The sequence below is a fragment of the Sphaerodactylus townsendi genome, linkage group LG13, assembly GCF_021028975.2.
Source record: "Sphaerodactylus townsendi isolate TG3544 linkage group LG13, MPM_Stown_v2.3, whole genome shotgun sequence".
Lineage (NCBI taxonomy): Eukaryota > Metazoa > Chordata > Lepidosauria > Squamata > Sphaerodactylidae > Sphaerodactylus > Sphaerodactylus townsendi.
In genome coordinates this window covers 25,529,078-25,545,763 of record NC_059437.1, presented here as the reverse complement: position 1 = coordinate 25,545,763, position 16,686 = coordinate 25,529,078, and the positions used below count along the sequence as shown (strand labels likewise).

At 44.3% G+C, this 16,686-nt stretch overlaps 1 protein-coding gene across 4 annotated transcripts in view; it reads left to right on the top strand.

Annotated features, from left to right (window-relative positions):
- The first annotated feature begins 687 nt into the window (after positions 1-687).
- AFF2 (AF4/FMR2 family member 2) overlaps positions 688-16,686 on the top strand; it is a 472,276-nt gene continuing 456,277 nt past the window's right edge. For all 4 annotated transcript variants that reach the window (XM_048515047.1, XM_048515045.1, XM_048515046.1 and 1 more), the window contains exon 1: positions 688-986. In XM_048515047.1, the coding sequence (XP_048371004.1) occupies positions 940-986 (47 nt within the window). In that variant the 5' untranslated portion in view covers positions 688-939. The remainder of the gene's footprint in view (positions 987-16,686) is intronic.

Sequence of the window (16,686 nt, the reverse complement as noted above, 5' to 3'; positions counted from 1 at the left end):
CCTTTGACCACGACCAGCCAAAGTGGTCAGGATCTGGGTTCAACCTCCCAGGTCACTCCACCACGAACATGAGCAACAATAGGCCAGTCACTTTCCTTTTCGCAGCCTAACCTACCTTACAGGGTTGCGGCAAGGATAAAATGGGGAAAGCAAGAACGCCAATCGCTGCCCTAATGATAAAGGGAGAAAGAACAGCGTGTCGCTCTCAACTTTTCGGAGGAAGGGCAAATTTGGAAGAGGGAAAAAAACCCCATTTAATTCAAGCCGACGGGACTCGCGGCCACCAGATGCGACAGTCGCCACTACTAGTTCATTAGCGGCTTTCAATACCTAACCAGGCCTATCTGTGACTCAGAGCCGACGAACCTCCATGTTCAGGAGCAGACCTGGAACTCGGGGTCCAAACTGGGGGCCAGTTGGCACGAGTAGACGGCCTGATCTTGGATTCGGGCCGGTTCGGATCCCTCTCCCCATGCCACCCCCCGCCCCCGCAGCTGAGCGGAGGGAGGGAGGGGAACCCGGGCCCGGTCGCCTCCGCTGGGCTGCAGGACGCGCGGCGGCTGCGTTTCTCGAGCCGGAGAGCCGCTCCGCGCCGGGGCTCCTGCCTGCCGAAGCTCCTCCCCTTGTGGGGGGTGTCGAAGCCGCCGCCGCCGCCACCGCCGCTCCTGCCTCTCCCAGCCAGCCAGCCCCGGCTGGCGGCAGCCACAGCCGGAGCCACCGAACGAGCCGCCGCCGCCGCCTGCAGCTCCCGCATCCTCCCGGGGCGAGGCAGCCTCTCCAGAGGCAGAGCCAGGCGGGCGTCGGAGCGAGAGCCGTCCGCCCTCTCCATGCCATTCCTGCCCGGTGACTTCCCCTAGCCGGGCTAGGGGGAAGAGGGGGAAGAGGCAGGCGGGCGGGCGGCGGACCGGCGCCGGGAGACTTCGCCAATCGGTCAGCGCTATGGATCTATTTGACTTTTTCCGGGATTGGGACTTGGAGCAGCCGTGGTAGGTGCCGTCGCTCGCTCGCTCGCCCGCCTCGCGGTTCAGCAGCCTTTGCTTGCAAAAGGACAGGGGAGCCTGCGTGCCTCCTGCGCGCCGGGGGAAGGGGGGTGTTCTTTGGAGAGGCTTTGGGCGCAGTCGGTCTCCCCGCACTCCGTTAAGTGTCAGGCTTTCCCCCCCAAAAGAAACAACCCGAGCACTATCCGGCGATTTCGACTCCTGGGCGGGCGAACCGGTGTTGTTTGCAGTGGCAGGACCACATGATGCGCGGGGTTTGATGAGGATGCTTCAACTTGGAAGTGGTCCATTTGCAAAGCAGGGCAGTGGGGGTGGAAGGAGACCGCTTGGCCTCCCTCTCTCCCCTGCCCCCCCACCCCCAACGATTTTGTTCTTTTAATTTTTCCGTCGTGCGCCCCCCCTCTCTCTCCCCCCTCCCGTACTGACACCCACTTCCTTGGACCCAGGGTTAAGTTAGAGGGATGGGTGAATTGTTTGGGTTGTCAAGATACATAAGGAAGAACGACCTTCCCCGCCAAATTAAAGGGAAATTTCCCCCGAAGAAATACCCTCCAACCCTGTGGATTTCTTTAGTGGTGTCAGTTACAAGATTTCAATCTCCCCTCATTTCGAAACCTGCCTGGATTCCTTCTTTCTTTCTCGGTTCCACAACCCAAGTGTGGGCTTCCCCGCTCTTGTCCTCCAAGCCACAGGCTCATGCTGTTATTTTAGCTCAAAGCTTGGAAATACCTCCTGGGGTCTCCAGTTCTTAATTTTTAATGACTTGTGATATGCAAATTTGTGAGTGTGTGTGTGTTGGATTTAAGAATGACAAACTTGCTAAACAAAATTAATATTTTTTTGCGGGGGAGTAAATGTGGTAATATAGGGGGGAGATATGGGGAGAGAACGAACAGTCCAGGAGTTGCTGTTTGATTCTATTTTTTTAACTTGGAAAAAAGGAATGTGTTCTTGCCTGTCAATATTTGAATATTATTTGTCATCTTCTGGTTTGGTTCCATAGTTTACTTTGCCACGCTAACAACTGAGTTGTAATTTGGGGTGGACTCCTCCCCCCCCCCCCAACTGAAGGTAGGCTGTAGTTTGCCAACAAGGCAACCGAAGTGAAAACAACTGTACTTAGCAGCTCTGATCTGCAAATGCTTGGGAGATGTTGGGGAAAATACACAGTGCTTTGCAAGAGTCTGTTTTAATTGGTTGGTATGTTAAGCCATGGCATTTGGAAGGATTTCTTTTTTAAAATATGATTGTGCTTTGAGGTGATCACTATCATTTTTCCTGAACATACTGTGGCTGTCTTGATTGAAAATCCAAGAAAATCAAATACTTGTCTTTTTTTTTTTTAAACTGCTATTGAGAATCCGTCCTTGGGACCATAAATTACCTTGTATCAGTATTAATCTGGAAGCAGGCATTGTGGTTCTTGTGAAGTGTTTTATCAGCTCTGTGTAAGCCATCACATTATGTCGCTTAATAATCACGCTGTTGTTACTTAAAAGTAATAATCACAATAAAATTAGTGCCCAATTAAATATGCTGCTCCACAGTATCTTTACTCTGCCAAACTAATTTATTTTTGCAGACAGCTGATAACCGCTGTATTGCTGCTCAAACACTATTTGCATACAATTTGCCTAATTTATGGTGTGGGTAACATCATTAATTTAATAGAAGCTGTTACAACTGAGCATGGAGGTGTTTGAAAACCAGGCATGTGGTAATGTTTATACAGTCCAACATTGGCTGTGTTTGATGCATTTTGAGCTTGATGAATGTTGAAATGATGAATTTCAAGGAAGAAGAAATGGGTAATGTGCTTTTTTGAGGGAGGCTGTATTTTGAGGGTGCACAGTAAAATATTTCCTATTATCTACTGTTAGCTCACTTTTTCAAAGTACAGATTCTTGGGGGAGGGGGTTTAAATCAAATGTTTTTGATTCAAGGGGGGGGGGGAGTGAATGCCTGCATAAATTCCTTGTTGTGGTACAATAAATGAACATACAGATTCATCAGGGTTGGGTCTGTAATGTTACGAACATGCAGTCAGGGAGGTCTCTGAGATCCAGTTTATGTTTGCAGAAATCACTCCTTTTAGCAACACCCCCCTCCCCTCCAACATCCATGTTTCAACTTTCGCTGTGCCTGGCACACAAAGTCCTCAAACCTCAATCTCATATAATTTTATGTGTACCATAGAAACTTTTAGTGAGTTGTTTTTCTATTTTTGTTCTTTCATAAGGCACCTGTCTTTGGATGTTTCTGGATAAAAAAAACCCTATATAACTTTAGATTTTAAAATATTGCTTTCTAGGAAGTAGTCTTATTTACTGTTGGTGGTTAGACAGCAAAGGGTATCAAGACACAAAGGACCTGCACAAAGGTTCTACTTCAATTTGGATTCCAAGCAAGCCCACCCTGAAATATCCAAGTGCAGACTGCCTGGTTTCTATACTTAGAGGAGTAGATAAACTGCTGAGTTTATCACTAGGTAGCTTTCAGCCTACCCTTAAAGAGCGTCTAAAGGCAATTTACTAGCGGAAGGCACTAGTGAAGTAAGGCACAGCAAACTACCTCGAGCATCTGGCACCCTGGGATAGAAAAAAATAAATGACCCTGGGGGTTAATTGCTGCAACACTTCAACGTGTTCACCTTAGGCCACGCGCCCAACACAAGAAACAAATGTAGAAGGAAAATGGGAATGTGAAATATGAAAATCTAAATATGGTGAGCTTTAGTTGCCGCTTATATTGTAAGTTGTTTGGGGTGAGGGCCTGTCCTTTGCTGTCTTACTTTTTTATTCTGGAAAACTCCATGAACATACAAGGCACTCTGTAAATAAAAGAATAATTATATTCAAAACGGAAGAGCAAGAGCTACACGAATACTGTCTGCACCAGAGAAATCAGGTTTCACTGCTGGTTCTTCTTGGGTTCAGCAAATTAATCCCAGAATCTTTATGTTCCTTGGGGGTGGGAAATACTCCCCGCCACTTATTGGACCAGCTGCTGATGCACAGAGATTTCTCAAGGGCTGTGAAATGATGCCGTAGGTGCACATTCCAAACCACTTGTTATTTCATCTGAGGCAGTGGAGGTTCACTTCACCTATCCTTGAGGACTTTTAGAACAAGGCTTTCCTGGAAGTGATGACATGGTGCATGCAATATGGCAACACCCCTGCGTATCCGTACTGCTACCTCTTAGATGCAATTGCTCATCAACTCATATTATTATAAAGCTGAAAACAGCATGATAACATAAGATGAGTTTTCTGGATCAAACTGGATCTAGTCCAGCATCCTGTTTTCTGCAGTAGCTAGCCGGATGTCCTAAAAGGACTACAAACAGGTTCATGGAGATCAAATCATCCTCTCCAGTGGTTGTCTCTGGTCACTGATGTTCTGAGGTAGACTACATCTAAACATGGAGGTTCCATAAGCAAGGACGGCTCTGTTTTCCATGATTTTGTCAGATCCCCTTTTAAAGCTACCTAAGCAAGTGGTCAACATGCTGTCCACTGGCAGTGAATTTCACACGTTAATGGTGTGTTGCATCAAAAAGTATTTTCTTTTGTCTGTCTTAAGTTTATGAGCTTCAGCAGGTACCCTAGAGTAGTAGCATTATAGGAGAAAAAGTTCTCACTATTCACTTTCCATATAATGATTATCATTTGATAAACCTCTATCATGCTGCTCCTTGATAACCTTGGACTACTTTACAGAATGTTGTAAAGATTTCTGAGCAAACATATGTGCTCTTCCTATGTTACGCACACATTAAATGCTGTTTGTTCAAGCATGTAAAAGTGTGTACAGTAAATTCAGGCTGAGATTAAAAAGAATGGATAGATAACCTCATTACAATTGCAGCTTCCTGTGATGCAAAAATAAATCAAGTTGTATCGTGAAAAGCATAAAGGTTCAATAACTTGGATTTTTTTTAAAAAATCCCAGTTGATTTACATGAGGCATCAACAGCAGCCCAGTTGTCTTAACCCAAGAAAACAACCTTGTATAGTGTCAGCTTAAACTCACTAAAGTGTTACATAAATAAAAAGTGGAAAGGTCACCCTGTGGTTGACAAAACCAAGAACAGGGCCATCTGCAAGCATATCTCTTTTCACTCTTGGTCTTTGTCTCTCTCTCTCTCGCTTTCTCTTTCTACTGTTTCATCCTGCTGGTCTCCACCAGCATGTTCAGCCAAACACATTTCCTCGGCTTGGAGGGGAGAATCCACGTGAGACAAAAGTGACCTGTTTGGTGCTGCATCTGCTTCGTGTGGCCCACTCTTTCTCTGTGCACCGCTATGGTCACCTTTTCCAGCCCCTGCTCTTTTTCTCCCCACACTTTGGAGCTGGGTGGTTGTCTCTGATGGGGCCCATGTGAAATGGAGTTTCTGTCTTGTCTTTATTCTACGGCAGGAGTTAGAGAAAATTAAAATATTGTCTGAAAATGTGACTGTGTATACATTACCCTTTCTTTTCTGTTATCCCTTTTAATGTTTATTTTGCGGATTTGTATTGTGGACATCCCCAAATTGAATAGCTTTCACTGTTGGTTTCCCTTTGAGTCGTTTGCAACGTAATGACATGACTTTTGAGGCTCTTGGTATGTGACAGAGGGATTAAGATCTATCAAAAAAAGCAGTCCAAGTCTACAGCAAAAATATGGTCCTGGGTGGCAAAGGGGTGTCTGAGCCCCACAATCAGTGACACCATCACATCGTAAATTATTCTCCTTCCACACTGGGTTGTAAAGAAAGTTCAGTGGGAATAGAATCTCCAGTTTTGTAAATTCAAAGACTTGCACACAGCAGAGTTGAAAATCAGAGCCAGCGTCATGACAGCCAAATTGTGTTGCTAATGAGTCACTCAAGAATTGTACAACTTTTAAAAACCAAGGAATTAGGAAGAAGAAAAGTTTGGATTTATACCCCACCTTTCTCTCCTGTAAGGAGGCTCAAGATAGCTTACAAACTCCTTTCCCTTCCTTTCCCCACAACAGACACCTTGTGAGGCAGGTGGGGCTGAGAGAGTTCCAAAGAACTGTGACTAGCCCAAGGTCACCCAGCAGGAATGTAGGAGTGCGGAAACACGTCTGGTTCACCAGATAAGCCTCCGCCACTCAGGTGGAGGAGTGTGGAATCAAACCCGGTACTCCAGATCAGAATCCACCTGCTCTTAACCACTACACCATCCCTGAACAAAGATTTGGGACATCAACGGAAGGGGAGGAACTCCCAAACTTTTGGATTGTTTTATATAAACGTGGATTTTGTTGCATGCATAGAAGCTCTGTGGAGCTCAATGGGAACTGAGCATGTGCAAGTGAATGTAGAATTGCAAAGAAGGACTCCATAGCTCAGTGCAAAAGTGAATGCTTTGGATGCACAATGTCTCCTTCCAATAGTGGTGGAAAGTGTTCTCAAGTTAAAGATGACTTATGATGATCCTATAGGGTTTCTGAGGCCAGAGATTGTCTTGCTATTGTCTGCCTCTATGTAGTGACCCTGAACTTCCTTGGTGATCACCCCTTCCGGTACTAACTAGGGCCAGCCCTGTTGAGATTAGGCTAGCCTCAATCATCCGGGTCATACTCTCTATTTAATGGGTCTTAAGCAGCAAGGCTGGGAAAGATTCTGGCAGAAGCTTGCAGTGTTATCCTGTGCCCTTTTACTTGGAAGGAAGGCTCAAATAGTATTACGTCAGTCCAAGGAGACAGTACTAGGCTTAGGAGCCTGTGTTATACACGTATGAAGCTGCTCTATATAAATTCAAAGCTCTGGTCCCTCTAACTGGCACTAGGAACTCAGGTAAAAAAGGCATTTCCCAGGAAAAGGCTGGAGGTATTAGGAAACAAGCACAGGACCTTCTGCATGCAAAGCAGTTGAGGGTAGTGCTTAGCTAGCAGGGCTTTGACCAGGAAGACATGAGGGGACATGAATTGCATTTGGTGACTTTGAGCCTGTCCAGTGCTGGATTGACTTATAGGCTTGGTAGGCTGAAGCCTAACGTCTCAAGGGGCCCCCCGACCAGAGTGTATAATATTTTTAACACTATCCTAGGCCTTTCTTACACATCCTGTCATAACAATTTGTAGCCTCTAAAAACCCCTTCAGTAATTTTCCTTGCACGCCATTTCAGAATAATACTGCCTTAAGCTGATAACTCGACACTAGCGTTGATTTATGTATTGATTTTGTGCTTCCTGGAGTGGACCCCACTTTGTGGAGCCGCCTACCTCTTGTTGTGAGGGTGGGCAATTGGGAAGGGCCTCACAAGTGGGATACCCTGCCTAGGACCTCCCTTCATCTAAATCCAGCACTCTGTCTGCTTGTCCGTCTCTTTCTGTGCCATGTCTACTTTAGAGGGTTGTTGTAAGGGTGGAAAATTACGAGAGGAGCCCTGTGAATGTTGTCCTCAAGGATGGGATTAAGAAATATGACAGAGGGACCAGTAAGCTGACTCAGTATAACGCAGCTCCATATGTTTGCTTTTTAAATTTTTTTCTTTATTATTTTGTCCTTGCCTCCAGCTGTTAAATGGCTCTCCCAGTGGTCTGGGAGACTGATTGTATCTGCAGCTCCTTCGCTTTGGCTATGCGGCAGCCTCAGCTGCTCTTTCACCCAGACCGTTTACTGGACTGTGTTCCTCTATAACCCCTGTTAGCACTTCATGTTTTGCTGGTTTTATGTATTTAATATGATGTAGGGTTAGAGACTGCCTGTTTCGGTCTTCGGAGCAGTTGCTCTGTTCACCAGGGGCTGGAAGTGTATTTTGCTCTGCAGCCTCAGCCCATTCATCAGTGTTTGGCGTCTGCTGCAAAGTCAGTGGGAAGTTGCCACTGTCACAATAACAGATAGGGTTGCCAACTTCTAAGTGAGGCCTGGAGATCTCCCATTATTGCAATTTATCTCCAGGCAAAAGAGACCAGTTTTCCCAAAGAAAATGGTTACTTTGGAGAGTGGATTCTATTCAATTATTTCTTGCTGAAGTCTCTTCCCACCCCAAATCCTCCCCATTCCAGGCGTAACCCCCCAATCTTCATTTATTTTCTCACCCAGAGCTGGCAGTGCGAATAACAAGCACATGTGCTCAAGTGGAGCCTGACTTACAAATTCCAGAAATATACTAACCTGAAAGGGTGGAGTTCTCCTCTTACTGCATCATGATTCCAATCTTCTAGGGCCACTAAGGCGGGCTGATGAACTGAATGTGAACTCTTGGACTGCTAGCTGAGGGGAAGCTAGACAGTCCAGCATGGTGTAGTGGTTAAACTGAGATCAAGGTAGTTCGAAACCTTCATCTGTCATAAAGCCCATTGGGTGCTCTTGGGCTAGTCACCGTCTCTCAATCTTACCTACCTCACAGGGTTGATGTGAGGATAAAATAAAGGAGGGGGAGAAGATTATAAGCCGTCCTCCTTGGAGGCAGGGGGGGGGGGCTGATAAATAAATACCCAATAAATAAATAAATATATCCCTGGCATCTGTGAAAACGGATCCCAGAATTAGCCTCATGAGCCATATTGTGAAACTGTATCGTGCTAGAACAATAACACTATGCTGTACAATTTCTGTGCACAAAGATGGCTTATGCCATATAATAGGAAGACTGTGGCCATCTTGAATACACTTTTCCATTTTGTCTGTTAATGCCACATTGAGTTACTCAGTGAAGCTGATATAAGCTGAAACCACTAAATGCATCTTCATCCTTTGAAACTGAGGTATGGCTTTCCTCCCATTGACCTGGAGGCAGCCCAGGATTGCCCCATATGTGTATGTTAAGTTCTGTGAAGTCACTTCCAACTCACGGCGACCCCATGAATCAGAGTCCTCCAAAACAACCAATTGTTAACAGGCTTACTCAGACTTTGAAAACGGAGGGCTGTGAGTTCCTCTGTTGAGTCGGTCCATCTCATGTTGAGTCTTCCTCTTGCCCCATATGTCCTATTGTTAATTGGGAACTTTAAACAAAGGCTTGAGATTGTCTGTGTCCTCCATGGATTCTCACATCAGTTGGCTTCAAAGCTAGTCTTCTTTGGGCCCTGAACCTAAAACAAAACAATATCCTCCCCCCCCCCACCCCCCCAGATGACATTGCCGAGGAGTTTTAACTCTTTAAAAATGTGTTTTTTAAAGTTTTAGAGCAGGGACGTTGGACTCATTTGTTCCCAGGGTTGCATATAACATAAGTGTGACTTGGTTGAGCCTAGCCTTGGGGGTGTTAAGATCTTAAGGAACAAAACAGGCAGTTGTCACCCTGTTGGATGTACTACAAATTGAACATTTCCTGCTTGATACTAGGGTCAGTTCAGTTAAAAAAATAATTGTATTTATTTATTTGATCCTGTCCATTTTTCAGGGGGCTTCGGGGCAATAGATATAACCTTCTTCATTTTATTTCCACAACACCCCTGTGAGGTAGGCAACATTGAAAGAGAGTGACTAGCCCAAGGCTACACAACAAGATTTATGTTAAGAGGGGGGTTTGAATATAGGCCTCCCTATTTGTTCTTGAACTTGGGGAGGAGGTGTTTTTATTAGTTTTAGCTTGTACAAGCAACCCTTTCTTAAAATAGCTCCTGTTTTCAAGTTCATTACAGTGCCAGAAGGAGGGAAAAACTCATTGAAAGCTTTTACTGTTCAAAGATGGCTCGGTAATGGTGCTTAGTAATCAAAAGAGTTGTTTAAATTGTTCCAGTGTCTCTTGGCCATGAACTCCGTGACCCTAATTATCTGTAGACTAATGGAGATATCCAGAGATAGAAAGATGACATTAAGGGGGGGGGGGTTAGGTAGAAGACAGGAAAACAAATTCACTGTCAGCAGGGATTTTAAAGTCCACTTCAGACATCTTTGAATGATGTGATGGCCTTGGTTGAGAGAGGCATTCAAAATCCTGGTTAGTAAAAGTGAATAACTTAACAGGGCAATTCTGCACAGAGTTACAGCCTTCTAAGTTCATGGAAATTAATGGGCAGAGAAGGATGAAACTCTGCTCATCACTGCACAGCTAATGAATGGCCTTATGGTTTTGAGAATTTTGCTGTGGAAACGATTATTTCAGGACTCTGATGAAATAAACCAGTTCAACAAGCCTTTTCAGTTGAGGTTCCCTTCCCAAAGAGGCCCTTTTGGCATCTCTGCTAGGGCAAAAGTCTATCTCATTGAAATAATACCCATTTGTTTATGTTGCTGCTTTCCAGTTTTTTTGAATGTTAATTGAGTTTGTATGATTAAGGTTTCTTTAACATTAAAAATGTTTTGTATTGTGATTGTTGCCTCCTTTGGACAAAGATCAGCTTAAAATGTAGAGTATAAATATTCTGGTCACATTGTGAATTTCTTTATTCAAAGGGAACACTCTTAAGCAGATTTACTCAGAAGCAAGCCCCATTATTTAGTAGAGCTGATTCCCAAGAAAGTGTATTTAGGAATGCAGTCTCAGAATATCAGACTAGGAATCTGGGAGACCATGGAGGCTCAGTGGGTGATCTTGAGTTGTCAGTGGGTTGACCTAATCTACTCCACAAGGTTGTTGTTCTAAGGATAAAATGGAGGAGGGAAAGTCAGTGTTGTAGGCCACTTTGGGTCCCAGCTGGGGAGAAAAACAGGGTATAAATGCCTAAATAAATAAATAAATAAATAAATAATGAAATCAATTCTTCTATATAGAAACCAGATATATTCACCTGTAATTGAAACACTCAAATGCAAAATGTGTCTTCAAAATAAAACCACTTCAGATGTGATAAGTATCAATTTGTTGCATTTTTATCCTTCCCAAGAGTTCAAGGCAGCAAATGTTACTCTCCCTTCCTTTATTGAAGACTGAGGCATTTGCCCCAAGTCACCCTCTTAGCCAGCATGGTATAGTGGTTAAGAGCATGGACTCTAATCAGGTGAACCAGGTTTGTTTCCCCATTCCTCCACATGAAGCCTGCTGGGTGACCTTGGGCTAGTCACCGTTCTCTCAGATCTCTCTCAGGCCCACCTACCTCACACAGGGTCTATTGTGGGGAGAAAAAGGGGAGGAGTTTGTAAGCCACTTTGAGACTCTTTACAGGAGAGAAAAGCGGAGTATAAATCCAAACTCTTTTTCTCTTCTTCTTGTTTTAATGGAGATTTGAGTCTCGATTTCTCCCCCCACCCCTACTAAAGCCACTATACCACAATGACTCTGGGCCTAAATAGATAAATAAAAGAAACACTCTTGAATGGTGCATTAAAAATCATTGGGCTCAGTTAGGAGTAGGGAAGATTAGAATTCAACAACATGCTCAGAAAACAAAAATCAAAATGGTGATGTAGCTATCCTGGATTGTACCACTTCAGAATGCAGGAGGGCCTGGCTTGTAAATAACCCCTTGCTTCATCTCCTCCGGATATGGAAGTTTCATAAAAATGTCTTCCTGCCCTTTCTTGTAAGACATGTGTTACTAGTATACTTACAATTTGGGCTACTGGAATCTTTTGTGGACTAGTAATTTTTGTGGCCATGGCCCCCAGTTTTCAAGACCTGAGCAAAACTGTTAATTGTAGTATGTTTTGGAGGACATTAATTCATAAAGGCTCCATAAGTCGCAAGTGACTTGACAACACTTACCACACACACAACTTTTCTGGTCATCTGCAAGCTGAGATTGCATGACAGTTCCTTACCTGCCTTAAATTAAATCAGGCCAAGGGGTTGTACACTTGCCTTGAATGGGTACGGTTCCATCTCCAGCATCTCCTTGCAAAGGGACCTCCATCTGAGACTGTGGAGGGCAACTGCCAATCAGAGCTGGCCATGCTCAGGTGGATGAAGGTGAATGGTCTGTTTCGGTTCAAAGCAGCTTTGTATTTATTTAAAATATTAACTATCCAGCTTCATTGGGTTCCATTGGGTTCATTGCCTGGGAACACTTTATATTGTACTTTATATTTTTGTACTTTTGTTTGTTTGGACTATCCCATATAGACCCTTGCTTGTAATCCCACCCCCTGCACCCTTTCAGGAATGAGATGTCATAGTTCTAACATTTTGTGCTCATAGAGCGTTAGATCCTGCAACTACTCTCAGGTGGGTGTCGGTGTCTTTTAAATGAAATGAGAGCATTGGCTGTGGAATATCCAGCTGTTTGATTAAGGTAAGAGGGACCAGAAGTGAGTTTAACACATTGTCAGACTCAGTGATCACGCATGCAGAGGTGAAATGGACATCTGAATACAGGTCTGTCATGCCAAGGTCTAGGTGGACTTTTCAACTGTTTGTCGTGTGTCTTCAGCAAAGGAGGGAAAGCTTGGTAAACTTATTCCAAGGAGGCCCAAGAAACCAAAGTGAATTCTAAATGTAGATTAGGCGTCAGCGTTGACAGCCGAGGCAGCATTACCTCAGTTGATTAATTTATAAGGATACTGGTCAATGATTTTAACCAACAGCTATGCATATAGCAGAATCTTAATAGGATCTGTCTGTTAAGATTATATAAAGGAGAGTGTTTGATTTATTTCATAGGGTAGTTCACCCCCTTCCCGTTCTTCCAAAGCTCCAATTTAACTTCATACAAATAATGCATTAGTCACACTGGATAAAATGGCATATTGAATAAAGTTGTGATTTTGTCTGCCGCTCATAATCTGATTTAGCAAAGGATTAAATCTGTTTGAGTGGTTTATTCATATCATAAAAGAGATTGTTGGCTGAATGAAATCTTTTACATCTGCCACTTTCTATCTCATTAGGAAAGACAGTAATGCTTCTCTCTTTTTTATCGCCTGGCGTTTCTGAGGATGGATTTTTGCTCATCTCTGTGTTTGGGTGGTAGATTAGGGGCAGGATTAACTGATGCATTCACAATACCTGTGCAGGGGAGACCTCTGAGTGGGGAAATGCAGACTGCCTCAACTACCAGCGTTCCCTGCATTCTGGGCTTTCCAGAGACATCTGACTGACCAATGTTGGAAACAGGGTAGTAGACTAGATGGACCTTTGGCCTGATTCTGCCAGGAATACTTAGATGATGTTTTATTAATGGCCAGTTGAAAGTCATCCCTGAACAAAGTACACCTACAACCTTCTATCATGCCCTCCATAGGGGCTCAGTTTGCCCCTGTCCTGCCAAAGATGGTAGGTGTGGGCCAAGATTTGACACCTGTTACCTTCTGCATCAGTGAGGTCCAGGAGCAAATTGAGACTCTGCAGCATATTGCGCTGCCCCAAATGGTTGCTTTGGGGGGCTTGGCTTGTTAGCTGCTATCAACCACAATAGCTGGATGAAACCTCCAAGTCCAGAGGCTGTCTATCTCATAACATCATATGCTGGCAAAAATGGAAGGGGACTGATATCTGTGGCCTGCTTGTAGGCTTCCCTGAGATACTTGGATGCTGCTAGAGGCAGGATGCTGAGCTACAGGAACAGTTGATCTGATCTAAACTCTATTTATGTTTTTCTTTCTTTCTTTCTTTCTTTCTTTCTTTCTTTCTTTCTTTCTTTCTTTCTTTCTTTCTTTCTTTCTTTCTTTCTTTCTTTCTTTCTTTCTTTCTTTCTTTCTTTCTTTCTTTCTTTCTTTCTTTCTTTCTTTCTTTCTTTCTTTCTATGTTTTTTATTCCTCCCTGATTGACCTCTTGTCTATTCAGTAAGTTACATGTCCATGTTTGGAGGCAGCCCATTTGATTGGTTGCTGTGGGTTGGATGGACCACTGATCTCATCCAGCAAGGCTCTCCTTAGGCCTTATATTGTCACTGGTGGAGGAATGGGCTTAAGTCACTGCTCCTTGTTAGGACTTTTTTTAGATCTTCAAGAACGTAAGTTCTGTTCTGTGTCAGACCTTTGAATTTCACTTTTTCTTTTAAGCAGACCAGTGTTTCTGGGAAAAAAGAACAAAAGATGACCAAAGAACATAACATCACTGCCCAGTAATCTCCAATTTCTGGTATTTAGAGATACAGTGCCATTGCATATGGAGGTTCTCTTTAACTGCCATGACTAATAGCTATTGACAGACTTATCCTTCATGAAATGGCCTAGGGTAAATAGCACATCCAGCTTGCTCAAGCTGAGTGGGTGACTGGATAGGAGACCTCCATTGTGACCTTGATGGGAAAGAAACGCACACGGCTATGAGATCCATTGTGGAAACGGGTAAGAAATAAATATTTAAAAATTGAATGGGTTTTTTTTAAAGTTCATGGTTGTGGCCACATCCTGTGACTGTGAATTACATATGTTAATTACACCTGGATTGAAAATAATAAAGAAATGCTTTCTTCTGCAGAATGACTGCCACTCAATTCCACTGGGCAGCCCTACAGAGGGAGAGAAGAGAACATTCTCTTCTGTCTCTTCATGCTGCTTGTAATTTTAATAAGGACATAATCTGGCCAGTTTGTAAAAGCCTCGGGCAGTTAACAACATTAGCCTGCATGTATACACAGCATTTTTTTTTAAAAAAAATCCCCTATTTTCTGTTTTGTTATTGTTCAACAAAGCCAGATACTTGGACTGCTTTTACGACGGCTGCTGCATATAGAGAAGAAGAACTAAGAGAGTGTCTTTGTCACATCATTTTTAAAATTATTTTGGCTCAAGGAGCACAGTGGATTTATACTCTAAGTGTAATTAAACGCACACAAATCTTTGTTCCTACCTTTTAAGGGAACTAAAACCAACCACAAGAAATGTATCCATGAGTGGCCTGCGAAGTCCTTAAAAGTGGTCTGTGGATGGAGGATGCAAACCTGCTTTGGGGCTGTGTAATTTGTACACATAAAGTGCCTGTGCTCAGCAGTTCAAGGGTTAGTAGATCACCAGAAAAGATCAGGTAGGTGTCCCTTTCTGATAAGGCCGGCTTGTCATCCCAGTGCCTGAGTGACACCATCCCTGCCATCTCTCTTAATGTGTGCTAATTACACTGAACCTGATAAGACATATGCTATTCGTCTGGCAAAATGTAATTTCAAGTTAAACAAGGAAGAGTTCAGTTACTAGCCTTGGCAGAGATTGGTTGGGACTGCTTAAGAGAGTCAATTTGTACCATTAAATCCATCTTTATCAGATTGCAGGTTTGAATCATTATTGATATTGTTTGGCTATGAGTGGGACCATCGCCTGACAAAAGTATTATGACTTCCTGGGTGATTAAATTTGCATAAATCTACATGTGTGTTAGCTCCGAAGCAGAAGAACATGCTTTCTGAATCAGGTGTTCCCTGTTCTGATTTCAAGGGGGCTTCCTCTCCAGAAAATTAAAACAATTGGAGACTTCATGGCAGGCTTAAGTGTGGGCTATGGCTGGCACAATGGGCGAAAGGCCAGGAGGGAGCCAGCTAATGTCAGCTCCTCCCCGAATTCACCTACACAGGCAGAGGTAGCAGAGACACAGAGATGTTGTCGCAGCATCCTATGCAGTGTCCCAGCACTGGGGTAGGGTGGCAGCAGCTGCACACCAGTGGGTTCATTTCTCTGCAGGGATAAGTGCCCCAAGGGTTTCTGCTGGGTCCTTCAGGGGCTTGGTTTTGTGGGGGGAGCTGGGTGGGTGAAGAACGGGATGCTGTTGCCTAGTTTGGTCTTCAGGGGGGTGGAAGACTGTAGGCAGGGGAAGGGAGGGCCTCTGCAGGGTCCCTCAGAGGTTTGGGTTTTGGAGTGGGGGAGACTGGATGGGGGAAGGGAGGTGCTGTTGGTGGGGGGATGGGGGAGGCTTCCGTTGGGTCCTGTGGGAACATGGGTTTTATGGTGAGGGGAAGCTTGATGGGGAAGGGGGACACTGTTGTTGGGGCCAGCAGGGAGAGAATGTGAGGGACACATTTCTAACCAATGGGCAAGCAGGACTTATTTCATGAGTCCTTCCCTTAGTGAATTTTACGTTAGATGACTTTATTTTCTAGGACTGTAAAAGTGTAGGAAAGTCACATCAAAACATTGGCCTAAGTCCGTGGTGGCGAACCTTTGGCACTCCAGATGTTATGGACTACAATTCCCATCAGCCCCTGCCAGCATGGTCAATTGGCCATGCTGGCAGGGTCTGATGGGAATTGTAGTCCATAACATCTGGAGTGCCAAAGGTTCACCACCACGGGCCTAAGTGCTACAGAAACTAATCAAATCGGGGGGGGGGGGGGGGGCCAAAAAACTAATTAGGTTTTATCTTAGCATTCCATTCAGACAAACGGACACCCAGCTAAACTTGCATATCCTCGACTTGCATATCCTAGTTAGTTTCATCAAAGCAGACTTCGTTTCTCTCTTTTGACCAGTCCTTGGCTTTTACACATTTCACAGGGTGTGTTCAGAAGAATAGAAGAAGAAAACTAGGTTTGTACAGCCCACTTTTCTCTACTTTGAGGAATCTCAAAGAGGCTTACAAATTCCTGCCCTTCCTCTTCCCACAATAGGCACCTTGTGAGGTAGGTGGGGCTGAGAGAATTCAGAGAGAACTGTGACTAGCCCAAGGTCACCAGCAGACTTCATGTGGAGGAGTGGGAAATTGAACCCAATTAGAGTCTGCCGCTCTTAACTCTTGTTCTCCCAGTGGGAGGATGTCTCTCTGTCCTTTCCTGAAATTGGGTTTAAGTTCCCAGGTGTGTTGCCTTGAACTTTTATCTAATCATAGCAAGGCATGCATCTTTGATGTTTATGGTTGCAAGTCAGGATATCCCAAAAGCAAAGAGATCTATCTTGCTTTTCCTGGCAGGTGGGTAAA